Source organism: Lissotriton vulgaris, chromosome 7, assembly GCF_964263255.1.
Source record: "Lissotriton vulgaris chromosome 7, aLisVul1.2, whole genome shotgun sequence".
Lineage (NCBI taxonomy): Eukaryota > Metazoa > Chordata > Amphibia > Caudata > Salamandridae > Lissotriton > Lissotriton vulgaris.
The window spans coordinates 1489018559-1489032020 of record NC_141695.1 but is presented as its reverse complement, the minus strand read 5'-3'; the positions used below and the strand labels follow the sequence as shown (position 1 = coordinate 1489032020).

The following is a 13462-nucleotide window of genomic DNA, read 5'->3' as shown; positions in this document are numbered from 1 at the left end:
AGCGAGTAATGTAGGGAGAAAGCAGGTACAGTATGAGAGAATTGAGGGGCTGAACACAGTGAGATTCCGAAGGTTGGCGAAATAAGAATTTGTCTAAACATAAATTGTTTTTACGCTATGTACCCAAGTCAGTATTGACCTCAACCTGCTTTCTGTGTATCTGATTGGCATAGCGTATTCAGTCCTGATGACACATAGTAGGAGGCAAACTTGGACACAGTCTAAAAGAGTCAAAATAGTGTAGAACTTCTCATGTGAGAATTTACCAATTAAGGATAGCACCCCTGAGAGTAACACACAATGATACATCTTAAACCCTACATCATTCTATTGTCCCTAAATTCTTCCCATCATAATTTCGTATTGCCCTTTTCATATGGGAACTTAGCATTAGAATATTAAGTATCTTGGGCATAACTACATCAGAAAACAGCAGTCCCCTCTTTGTCCTTTCTCACAAGGATTCAAAGACAGGCTAACATTCTGTGAAAGCCTGAAGAATTGGGGATTTTATAAAATAAGACTTCTTTAAATTCAGTGTCCATGTAAATATTGTTACAACCAAATGTCAATGTGCACATTTTCATACATTTTTGTAAGACCCGAGGGATTATGTTTTGCCTTGTAGATGCTTTCTCGTGTTTATTTCAGGCTTCAGTATAATAATGTAGCACTTTGGAAAAAATATGCAGAAGAGTAATCCAGAACTTGAGGCCAGTATGGCAAAAATCTCTACTGAGACCATAAACTTCCCCTTAGTGCTCAGGTACGCTGGGATGAAGGATGTCCAGACACTGAGGAAGACCATCATGCTGAAGGTGATCAATTGTGTCTCATTAAAGGTGTTGGGCAACTTTCTTGCCTGAAAGGCAACTAGGAAGCTCAGGCAGGCTAATAAACCAAGGAAGCCCAACATGCTGTAGAAGGCAGCATGTGAATTCTCATTACATGCTACAATAATTTTTCCAATGGTTGTTTTCAGGTTCATTTCCAGGAAAGGAGGGTACAAGCCCAACCATGTAACACAAATAATAACTTGAAGCACGGAGCTCACTAGGATAATAAATGTAGGAACTTGGAATCCCAACCACCTCCTGAATTTACTGTCTGGAATTGTGGCTTTAAAGGCAATCACAACAAGGAGTGTTTTAGCAAGGATGCACCCTACACAAAAGGAAAATGTCACTCCAAAGAACATTTGCCGAAAAAGGCAGCTCATCTTGACTGGTCGTCCAATAAATATCAAGGAGCACAGGAAGCAGAGCATGAGTGAGCAGAGGAGCATGTAGCTGAGAGACCGGTTATTAGCTCGGACTATTGGGGTGTCTCTGTGTTTAATGAATATTGTCAGTACCGCAGCAGTGAGAAGAGTCAACAGAATAGCAATGGCTGCTAGGCCTGCTCCAAGGGGCTCATCAAAGGAGAGAAATTCCAGAACCTTTTTGATGCATTCATTTCTCTCTGGGTTTGACCAGTGGTCTTCTGGACACTTATCACAATTGATGGCATCTATAAAAGAGATGAATTGAGGAAAAAAATGTAAGACCTTTCCAACATTTCTCATAAGATATATTTCAGTCATGAAAATATTTCACACTCCATCTCTAACATTCATATTAAACATTTTTAAAAATGTTCCATTCCAAATTCAAATAATTTGCATCAAGACTTTATTAACTAGTATCATGCTTCATCTAAAACAATCACAGAGCTTGTACCTACCTCCTCGTCTTTCTAGCTACTTATTTAGGCTCTAAAGATGAATCTTCATATCATGTATTTAGGACATCTGGTAAGGTGATAAAACTGATTTGATGTCACTTTCAAATGTAAAGTCAGGTTGTGTGTTTTATGTTAGAACTTTGGCGCATTTTATGAACCCTGCTGAGTTCCGCTGAGCCAAGATTTACTCCAGGCCAGCTGGAGCGTGGAGCGTTCTCTGTTTCCGAGGGTGTTGTTCTCTTGTCTCTCCTGGTGCGACGCTTGACCGATGGCAAGGCTCCCCCAGGCTCCCCCAGCGGGTGTGGATGGAGCCCGCAGCAGGTGAGGAGAAAGAGGCTGCTCCGAGCGGCTTTGATCTGCGAGCATAATTATCTAAAGCAGTGCTGGGCTGGGCACGAAGCCGTGAGCCCCCGCTGATCCTGACTGCTAAAGATCTGAAAATTCTGCTGAAAGGCCAAAGAGATAATGAGAGGGAAATAAGGGGGGGAAAAAATGACCTGCATAACCAGCGCAGCCGGTTGCTATCGTAAGATAAGATTGACTCTGACGCGCTTGAACAATTTTTCTGCCTACCTTGACTCCGCATTGAGGGAAACGGCTTGCTCTCCATTTGGGTGCGCCAGGAGGGGAGCGGCTTGCATCCCTTGCCCACTTGCCGGTATCATCGCCGTGAAGGGAACGGCTGGCAGGAGGAACTACACTGCCTGCAATCCTCTGCCTAGCGTGGCCCGGTGACGCCAGAACAGCGACGCCTCTCCCCTGTCATAAGCGCTCCCGCCCCACGCAACCCAGGCCCGTCCTTACCCGTCATAGACCGACAGAGGCCGGGTTGGACCACATTATTTATCGTTGGATTTTTAAAGGTACTGTGACAAGGACCATATTTATGAACAGTGTTGGGTTGGGGTACAGGTAGTCGTGGCCTACCCCGCATGGAGCTGAAAAGGGGGATTTTGTGGTTCTATCACTCACTTGACTAGCTGCAAGCAGGGTGGCTTCAGTGTTTCTCTCTCTTTTTGTTTTGTCTATGCGGTGGCCCTTTTGGGTTATACCATTCTACTGTTTGGGCTAATGCTGAACATTTAACAGTAGGGGGAAGAATCCGCACTGTTGTTGTTTACAGGCTGTATTGAAGTGCAATTATTAATATAGCTGTGCCTAATATACAATGGTGGGACTGAGGGCAAAGACAGGTACTGCGAAATCGATCCAAAGTGCAGCTGCTCCTGTGGCCACCATGGAAGCGTTTTTAATAAGAGCAGCTGCGGTTATTGATAAAGAAATAGAATTAAACCATAGGCGCCTATCCCGCTCGCCTGTATCTCGCTTGCTGAAACAGCATTGCCTCAATCAGGGGGATATTAGGGTGGGTGCTCAGGACGATTTATCTTCATACCGCTATATTGAACCAGATAGCAGCCCAGGAGCATCATTAGGGATATCACCTACTTATCCCCTGCCATCCACATTGCTAATCAAGTAGATCATGCTGGGCCTTCCTTACAGGGGGAAAAGGCAATACCACCAAAAGCAGCAGAGCAGCGCTAAGACTACTAGATACTCATCAAATGTTTGAACAAAAGAAGGTGGCCTATGTGGGAGAAGCCAGAATAGATAAGGGGGTGGTGCCCTCAGGAATCAAGAGAAAGTCCCAGGCAGCTGGGGGAAATGCAAAGAAAGCAAAACTAAGCACAGGGAGTATGACTACCCTGAATCTCCGCAGTGCTTGGACATGAAATGAATTATGGATTCTTTTCAGTCAGTTCTAACTTCCTTGTTGGACTTGAAACTGGAACCATAGTCAATCGTCTAACGCAGATCGAAATTAAGATCTTTGCTATTGCATCTAAGGCCCCCATAGATCCCTTAGCTCTGACAGCTCCCGTAATTGTACCATCAGGAGTTCCTTCAGCACCCTTAGTACTTTCCGCCTCAGCCCCAGTAGCAGTACCAGTAGCACCAGATGTATTGCTTAATTCTGAGAAGGGAAACCCCACTTTGGCCCCAGTTGGACTTGATAATGGAGATTCTGGAAGCAGGATTTATCGCCTGTTATCCAACACAAGAGAGGGAAATCGGGCCCAGAATTTAAGTAAGAGCCTCAATCCTGTAGTTCAGGAGACTAGCAAGGCTCAGAGGAGTGTCTCCCTAGGATTGACCTGTCACCAGAATCCCTACCTTATGTGACAGTCCTGGCCAATGTGCCCCAACTACCACAGGGAACAACAGAGGATTTTACTCAACTTAAGAATAAAGTGCTTCACTGGATGAGTCATAATACCATAATGGCCTCAAGGGTAGGAAAGCATATCAATATGGTGCAAACAGTGGACTGGATTGGCAGCAGCAAGAAGGTGGGTGGAAGGATTGTGTAATTGTGAATTTTAACAGTCCCCATATAGCTGAGAGGCTACTTGCATCAAACAATACTAGCCGAGGCAGGGGTCCCATTACAGTAATTTCGGCTCTATCATTAGAGTATTTTTATTCCCCTGGTCAATACAGACACCAGCCTTTTTGTTACAGCGATCCATATCCTGTACTACATCCTGCTCATCTCCCCATAGAACTAGCATATCGCACTGAGGCCAGGGGAGTTTGTGGCGAGAACAGTGTATATGCCCGCACAAATTCACTGAACTTGTTTACTCTGCCCGTTGATCTAATGAACAGGTTTTCACCTCTCTCAGATTTGGAGCTTTGTGATTGACTGCTGGAGAGTTCTTGGGGGTGGCCTAGAACTTAAAACTGGCATCATCTTCCCAAGCAGACCTGCAGACGAGGGTAGTATATTAACAGTACCTCAGAGGCAACAAACTTCTGATAATATAACCTAGAATATTGCTGGCCTGGCAAGTAAGTTCTCAAAACCCTCATGATAATCTTTTATTAGGCAATTTAAAATCATGGGGCATATTATCAAGGGGGTTTATCTCCGCTTTTTTGGCTTTAAAAGCCAAGAAAGCGGAGATAAAATGATCTCCCTATTACCTAGCTGTCGCTAACACCAGTTAGCGACAGCTAGTAGAAGATAGCGACCATCTTGGGCCCCACTTTGCATGTCAGTGATATTTATCACTAATGACATGCAAAGTGGGCGTGCCAAGATGTTAGCGACTGAAAACAGTCGCTAACATCGCTATCTCCTATTACCAACTTTTGGAGATATTCGCGCTAAGCGCGAATATCTCCAAAAGTGAACACCTGCCCTGAGCAGTTCTTAGCCATGTTATCCAATGGGAGCTGGATAACATGGCTAAGAGCATTAGCTCGGTAATGCATGAATATCGCTGACTTTTCAGCGATATTCATGCATTGCAGCGATTTTTATCGCATTTGCGATAAACCTTGGTAATACCAAGGTTTATTTGCGGTAAAAATCGCCGCAGCTCAGCGGTACATTTTTGTCTCTAACCAAGCAATAGCGATAATTATCGCTATTGCTTGGTAATATGCCCCTATGTGTCTATAAGAAACGTGGCTTGTGGATCAGAGCTTACTATTGTAAGGTTATAAGGCCATTTTTTCCCCGGCAATTCCCTCAGTAACAGGGAGATCAAAGGGAGGACTGGTTACTTATATTTCGCTGACCCTAGAATGTTGTATCCAATTATTAATTGATTGCGAAAATCTTACAGAGAGTAAGAATAACCCGGGGCACTCTTAGGCACAATGTGTGCAGTGTATAAGTAAATACGTGTAATCCAAGGTAGAGTATATAGTTTACTCAATGCATGTAGCAAGTTTTTTCATAATTGTCCAATATTCCATCATATTAACATCATATGGTGAAATTATAGAAGCTTATCCATCATTAGTTGTCCATAGTAGATATATAAATCACTATTCCACAAATTGTCAAATCCCCGATGCATTTCGCGCTGAAAAGCGCTTCTTCAGGGGCTCTAGAAAGGTAAAAGGTACATATTTGTAACAATACTAGATCACAGGAGCCAGAAATACAAAGAAATAAATGAGATGAAAGTAATAGTCGTACCTAGAGTCGGAACGTAACTAGTGCAGAAGTGCATGTTCAAGATAAGAATGAGGACAGGAATCATGAGTGCCAATTAACAACCTCAATCTACACCAAAGCAACAGACCGCAATAATTACTTGCATCACAAAAGTTTTCATCAACCCAGCCTTAAGCGTCATTTACCATACTCTCAACTACTAAGAGCCAAACGCATTGCATCGACAGAAGAGTTGTACAAATAAAACAGTTCCAAAATTATTGACAAGTTCCACCAGCGTGGTTATCCTAAAACTATCACACTCAGTGCTGAAGATAGAGCAAAACTCAAAAATCGTGAAGATCTACTAAAACCCATATGCAAAGTTCAGCATCAAGATACTCGACCTGTTTTTGTATCCAAATACTCCACTCATTCTCACCGAATCAAAGAGGTTATTTGCAAACCCTGGACACTACTACAATCCGACATGGACTTCAACCATATCTTTGAGAGGCCCCCTATTTTTGCGTACCAACGTACCAAGACCATACAAGCTCTAATCAAACAACCTACAATTGTAACCAACACCATGTTTAAGGGAAATATTCCGTGTCATAACTGCAGCCACTGCAATAGCATAATACTTGGATCCAAAATGACCCACCCAACCCAAGGAACTCCCATCAACCTTCAAGTTAATGCTACTTGCGACACAAGCAATGTAGTATACATGATCAAATGCCCATGCGGCTTACCGTATGTGGGCAAAACTGAGCGAAAAATTAAAGTAAGGTTGAATGAACATCGGAGTAATATCCGCACAAAAAATTTGAAGTCAAACATTGCTGCACACTTCATACAACAGTCACATAACCCCAGGCAAATTCGGTTTCTAATCTTGGAAACAATAGAAAAAAGCCTCATAAAGACAATAACAAACATCTTCTTCAACGCAAACTATATTGGATATATCGCTTGCAGGCTACACAGCCAAAAGGTTTAAATGAAAGACTAGAATTTAGTTGTTACTTGTGAATTTCTGACAATAATATACTTTATCCAGTTCGTGTTTTTTGATCTCTCTTACTGCTGTGACCAATATGGTTTTTGACTATCTAGTTTCGCTTTTTCTCCTTATTACCTCAGATTGTTCTCACCCTTTTTTTATCTAATGATAATTTTGTATATTGCCACTTATGTACGTAACGTTCCACCTTTTTCCTATTTTTTGTTATACTCTAGACCTTTGATTTGATCACTTTATGGTCTATGTATTATGTATCTTCTTACTTCTCACTTATTTCCTCATTTTCAACTTTTTTCATTTTTTCTACTTTCTATCTCACACCCACGCAATTACATATTCCAACTTTCTGGTTATATCTTTATCTACAATTTTTGGGGGCATCACACGCTGTTTACTTCTGCAATGCACATAACGGTTCACATACGGAAAGTCTTTTTTCTAAGCTCATTTTCCTTTGGGAATATACCTATGCACCACGCATGCGCGGCGTCTTCCGTGTTCATGAACAGCTGGGATCTGGCTTTCTCCGCTACACGGTTTTACCGATGCTTCTTCTTCCCACAGTTAACGGGTGAGAATTTGTTCAGTTCGCGTTAAATGTACTCGCTTTGCACTTTCGCCGGCTGGGCACCGAGTTTGGCTAATTCACTGGGACTTTTTGTTTGTATTTTGGCTATTGTCTATATTACGGCTATTGGTTTCTTCGTTATGACCACATTTTTTCCCTATGAGTATTATTCAACTATGCATCACCCTTCTACTATCACTACCCTTTAGGCTTGCACGCTCTTATTAATCTCGCACTTTATTCATTCTTTACATGTGTACCCGCTCTTTAATCAGCACTAGTATCTTTAGACACTGTTCCATTACTCACTCTTTTCGTGTTATTGGCACTCATGATTCCTGTCCTCATTCTTATCTTGAACATGCACTTCTGCACTAGTTAGGTTCCAACTCTAGGTACGACTATTACTTTCATCTCATTTATTTCTTTGTATTTCTGGCTCCTGTGATCTAGTATCGTTACAAATATGTACCTTTTACCTTTCTAGACCCCCTGAAGGAGCGCTTTTCAGCGCGAAATGCATCGGGGATTTGACAATTTGTGGAATAGTGATTTATATATCTACTATGGACATCTAATGATGGATAAGCTTCTATAATTTCACCATATGATGTTAATATGATGGAATATTGGACAATTATGAAAAAACTTGCCACATGCATTGAGTAAACTATATACTCTACCTTGGATTACTCGTATTTACTTATACACTGCACACATTGTGCCTAAGAGTGCCCCGGGTTATTCTTACTCTCTGTAAGTTTTTCGCAATCAATTGGTTACTAGCACCTCAGGATCCAGGAGGTGAACACCCGGTGTACCTATAAGATACAGACTTTGGTTCCACCTATTGAACACCATAACCACATCGGAGTGCTGCGGTCATCCTCATACCTTGTATCCAATTATTAGTAATATTTTAATTTTGGGAGACTTCAATACCCACCCTTGTGAAGATCCCAGGGTATCTTGCCTGAGAGAGTTGGGATGCTCATGGGTGGAAGGGATCCACTTTGAAAATAGTACCCAAGGGGACAGTTTGAATACCATCATGCAGAAATGTAATTTGTTATCTGCCTGGACCCTAGTAGATGAATGCTGCTTTATGGAAGTGCAAACATTTAAGGGGAAAGGGTGGGGAACGATTATTGATTACATTATATTTTCATCCCCCCTATATTACTTTTTTAATAATTTTGTAGTGATGGAGAATGTTCATAGTGATCACAACCCCCTCAGTATTTCATGCTCCAGTCCTGTCTTATTTCCTAAAAATGTTGTTGCACCAATGGTGTTGCTCGACTCACAAGTGGAAATAGGCGACTAAAATGGTCACGGATATCTCCATAGGGTTTCTATGATACTATCAAGGAGGTCGGTGAAGAGGACATAGCGTCTTGTAATTCTGCTTTTGGAAATATTTCCTGTACAATAGGGGATCTACTATCTGCCCCACGAAGCAAAAAGGGTAGCCCCAAACCAAGATGGTTTGATGCTGCATGCACACAGGCCTCTAATAACCTACATAGGGCCCTTAAAGGAACTCCTAGGAACCGCATCCTGATAAAGGATATGCAATCTGTCTATAAAAAACACTGGCAAACATGAAATCTAGATTGAAAAAGATGGCCTGGATAGAGTTGATCAAAGCATCTACAATTAAAGATAGTGCTAGGTTCTGGGGCATAATTAATAAGCCAATAGTAGATAATGGGGAGGTAAGCACTCTGGGATCACATATCACAGAGGAGGAATGGGTCTCTTACTTTATAGCGATGTTTGAAGACCCGAATCCCATTATTTGCTCCGACAACAGTTCTGCTGGTGATCCAATTTTAGTTTTCACACAGGGAGAGGTTGAAAGAGGTATTGTTGTCCTAACTTGCAAAAAGGCACCAGGGCCAGATGGAATACCCCCCGATTTATTCAAGTCAGACTCTGTTTTTTGGGCACCAATCTTAACCTCTGTACTCAATGCTGCGGCTATGGTGGGATGTCCTGGGCCACTTCCACCATAGTTCCCACATTTAACCGCATCGCTGAGGCGCTTATTTTTCCCCTGTGCGGCTTTTTTCTAAAAGCCGCGTTACATGACGAGCTCAGCTAGTCATCCGCACATGACCACCGTGGCTGATGACGAGCTGAGCTCGTCAGCAGCAGCGAAGGGGTTAAGAAGGGAAGCCGGGATAGCCCCCACTGCTACCGCCCAATCTCGTTACTTTATTCAGTGGTTAAGGTGGTGGGGCGGATGCTCCTGGAGAGACTTACCAACTGGGCGGAGGATCATGATATTTTAGCAGACATTCAATATGGGCTGCGCCCGGGAAGGTCTATGGTAGCCCAGTGCCTTAACCTGACAATGGTTATTAGCAAATATACAATTGCACAGTCGGGAACCATCTACCTGGTCTTCATGGACTTGTCCTCAGCATTCGATTGTGTAAATCGGGAGAAGCTGTGGCAGTCCACGAGGGCCATGGGAGCTGACTGTAGCATTGTGAATTTCCTACAGGATTTACATCGTGAAACCATTGCTCAGGTGCGGTACTCTTAAAACATGGAGGTTTCCAGGTCGTTTGCTCTACGGAGGGGGATACGACAAGGATGTATTTTAGCACCCTTCCTGTTTAACCTTTATATCAATGATCTCAACAAGGTTTTATCAGCTGCAGCTATTAACTGTCCATATATAGAGAGACGTCCACTTCCAATTCTTTTATACGTGGACGACGCGGTTCTTATTTCTAGAACTGCTAGGGGTCTGCAGTCACTTTTTGGAACTTTTCTCCACTTTTATGGGAGACTGGGATTTGACAGTCAATAATTCGAACTCATTTGTTATGCAGTTGGGGACTCGGAAAAAAAATTCCCGCTTTCAGTTTAGAGCAGGCACAGCTAGAATTCCACGCACAGATGTTTTCTCTTACTTGGGCGTGGTTCTAGATGACAAGCTTGCCTGGGGCCCGTTAAAACAGAGAAAAGAGGGAGATATGATAAGACTGAATAGTGCTACATTTGATTTCCCCTCGAAACTAGGTAATAGACCAATTGCAAGACTAATGAAAATATATCAAGCCAGAAGTGTTGCAACTGCTACTTACGGGAGCCAAATTTAGGGTTATAATAGTCTGGACCGACTGCAGGTGACGAAAAATAAACGTTTAAAGCGCGTGTTAGGAGTGCCTGGAGGTACAGCCAACTTGATAGTGCACGAAGAACTAGGCATGCCCTTTTTGTGTGATACTTTGGCCCTGTGTCCTATTATTTTTTGGTTAAAGATCTGGACAAGCGAGCACTTGTTGATGACGCAACAAATTTTAAAAGATTGCATGACACTTGACAATATGTCGAGAATCCTGTGGTTTCAGTATATAAAACAAATGCTGGGAAAACTTAATCGCTCAAATCTTTTCAGTAACCCTGAATCAATTTGTAAAAAAGACATAGGATTAATTAAGGAAGCTTTCCTTACTCTGAAATCCCAGGAAAGGGAGGAGATTGAATTGTTTAAACCTAGTGTGCGCAAATTTGTTATGTTGAAAACCACACTAGGGGCTGAGCCATATCTGCTGGGGGCCCTCAAGAATTATGATCGCTATCTGTTGACCAGGTTTTTGTTTAGATCTATTTCATCTCCTGCTTGCTGTACCAAGGGGCTGCAGGAAAGGCCAACATTTAGCAACCTGTGGTTGCAACGAGATGTCCCCACAGGATATTTTAAATTTTATGTTTTTATGTAAGTTTAATGATGTCCCCCGGATATATTTTTTTTATTTCTGTTTTCAAAAAGATGAATTTTATACAGGCTCAGCCAGCTCTCCTGTTTCTGAAACTATTGAGGGAAGATTGTATCCCTTTTATTGTCGGTTTTTTAAAGTCTGCAATCAAGTCTAGGGCCAGTTTTGATTAATTATTTTTATATGTATGTCTTGATTTTAAATTTGTAAACAAGAAATGCGAGTACAATTTTTATATCTTAGGGCTGCTAACGATTATATGTTCTCTGTTTTTTTATTTGATGTATTAATGACTAAATCTGTACTGCAGGGCTGTGTTTTAGTATACTTTTATGGTTTTTAATTGTGAAAAAGGAATAAAGTTTATATTGAATTAAATTGAATTTGAAGAGGACTACAACCCACTTCAATTAATAATCCACTTTCTCACAGTAGATTATTTAAAAAGTTACCAAAGTTTGAATCAGTAGCTAATTTAATTACTGACGCTGTACGGCTATGCTTAATACATACATACTGTAATCTGCAGCAACACTGTATTTTGAGGCTCAACATTTGTGTATGGAAATATTAGTCAATAAAATCAGCCTGCACTTACATCAACTTCAGAATATCAACTGCAAACATATTACCACAGTAAACATATATAGAGAAGTATAGATTTACTATTCTTACCACTCAAAACTCCACTTACCTTGCTGATACGATAATAGTTAATATAAGAGAGGAAGGAGATGTAACTGCAAGTTGGTATTAAAATTGCTTAAAGCAAATCTAAATTGAAAAGTAAATAAAAATGCCTGGCTAATCTAAGATGATAACTTTAAGTGACCTGGGATCCCTTAACATCCAGTTTGTCACGTTGATACTGCTTTTCCCACAAAGGCCACTCCTGGTGCCACTGTTTAGAAAGGCTCACAGAAAACTATTGCCCAATAGAGGAAGCACATGCTTCTCTTTGGTTTTATGATGTAGGGGCCAGATATGCAAAGCATGTTTACGTTTGCACACACCAATTCAGAAAGTTTGATCACAAAATGCATTTTTAATGTACTAATCCTATTTTTGGAGTCAGTAAAGTTTTACTGACTCCTTAAATGGGACTACAACCCCATACCAATTTGGTGTTGTCAAGTGATGTATCACAGACCAGTCAAACATTTATCAATGTTTTATTACCAAAATCCAGTCAGGTAGATTGAAACAACTTTTGAATCTCGAGTTGGGGTGGTGAGTCATGTGCAATAGAAAAGGGGTCCTAACGCAGTGCACTAGGCATTCACTGTTGGCCTTTCTACCACCACGCAACACTTAGGCAAAGGTGAATTGAAGATGGCTCTCTTTAAATGCTTACAAGAATATTTAGGTTTGTGCCTTACTGTCAGAGTAATTTTTCATAAACAAAAAATAATGCTTAGTTTAAATTAGTTAACTAGATATCAGCCTTCAAATAACATGACTAGGCCAATGTCAGACTATAGTGACATTTGTTGTTGGGTGCCAGAACAAAATATGTTGTTATAGACACGATAAATAATAATGGAATAATAAATGTGAAATGGCAATACATTTGTTAGGAAAGGGATAATGCAAGAGGGAAAAGTACCACTACACAATTAAACACATTCAATGTTTATATTTGCAACAAAAGAAAAGACATTGATATGTGAATATATCATTTTTTTAAAGATTTTTAACAGTTCTAATATTTTGTGCAGTGCATCCCCAAGTGAAACAAGGAACCAGTGATCAATTATGTACAGTGATTTGGTAAAGAACGGTTTCCATATGTACAAAAAAGAACCAATAGATATGAAACAGGAAAGATGTCCGATAACACCAGCTATTTGAGGTCTTTTTGTAATCGTGTCGACGGTGTTTCAACCCCTTGGTGGGTGTGGGGTTTCTTCAGGACAGTTGGTACTGGTGATATCTGAATTAAGGGAACAGCCCAGGAGAAGGTGTAATCTCCTGTGTTTGTGGAAAAATAATCAAAAAGCACTCACGTGAGTACCCAGCCGGGTGCTCACGATCATGAGGTGTGGGCTGCCTGCTTCGAATGCTCCACGATAAAATGTACCTTATAGGCTTGATAGTAATGACACAAAATGGTGTCTTTAATTTGGATATTGACGAGGTCTCCTACAGTGAGGTATTGGCGTATGGCCGAGTCAGACTCTATCCAGTTCGATGATCGAACCGGATAGAGTCTGACTGGGGAGTTTGGTATAAAATCTTAGCAATGCCAGATAGAGTTGTACTCATGATTTGTGTTAGTACATACATGGAGCCTCAGCCTATCAGAAGTGTCTGTTTCTAAAATAAGGCTCATATAAATACTTAGTAGCCTTGTGGGTCCTTCCATATTTTATTAATTCTGAATGGGAGATGTTTTGCAATTCAAATGGACACTCCCTCTTTACAGTGAAGCTTAGATGTGGGGGGATGGT

The 13462-nt window shown here is 41.3% G+C and overlaps 1 protein-coding gene across 1 annotated transcript in view; it reads right to left on the bottom strand.

Annotated features, from left to right (window-relative positions):
- Positions 1–610: 610 nt before the first annotated feature.
- LOC147705852 (vomeronasal type-2 receptor 26-like) overlaps positions 611–13462 on the bottom strand; it is a 49864-nt gene continuing 37012 nt past the window's right edge. Inside the window, exon 3 of the mRNA XM_086929570.1 lies at positions 611–1509. Coding sequence (XP_086785696.1) covers positions 611–1509 — 899 coding nt within the window. The remainder of the gene's footprint in view (positions 1510–13462) is intronic.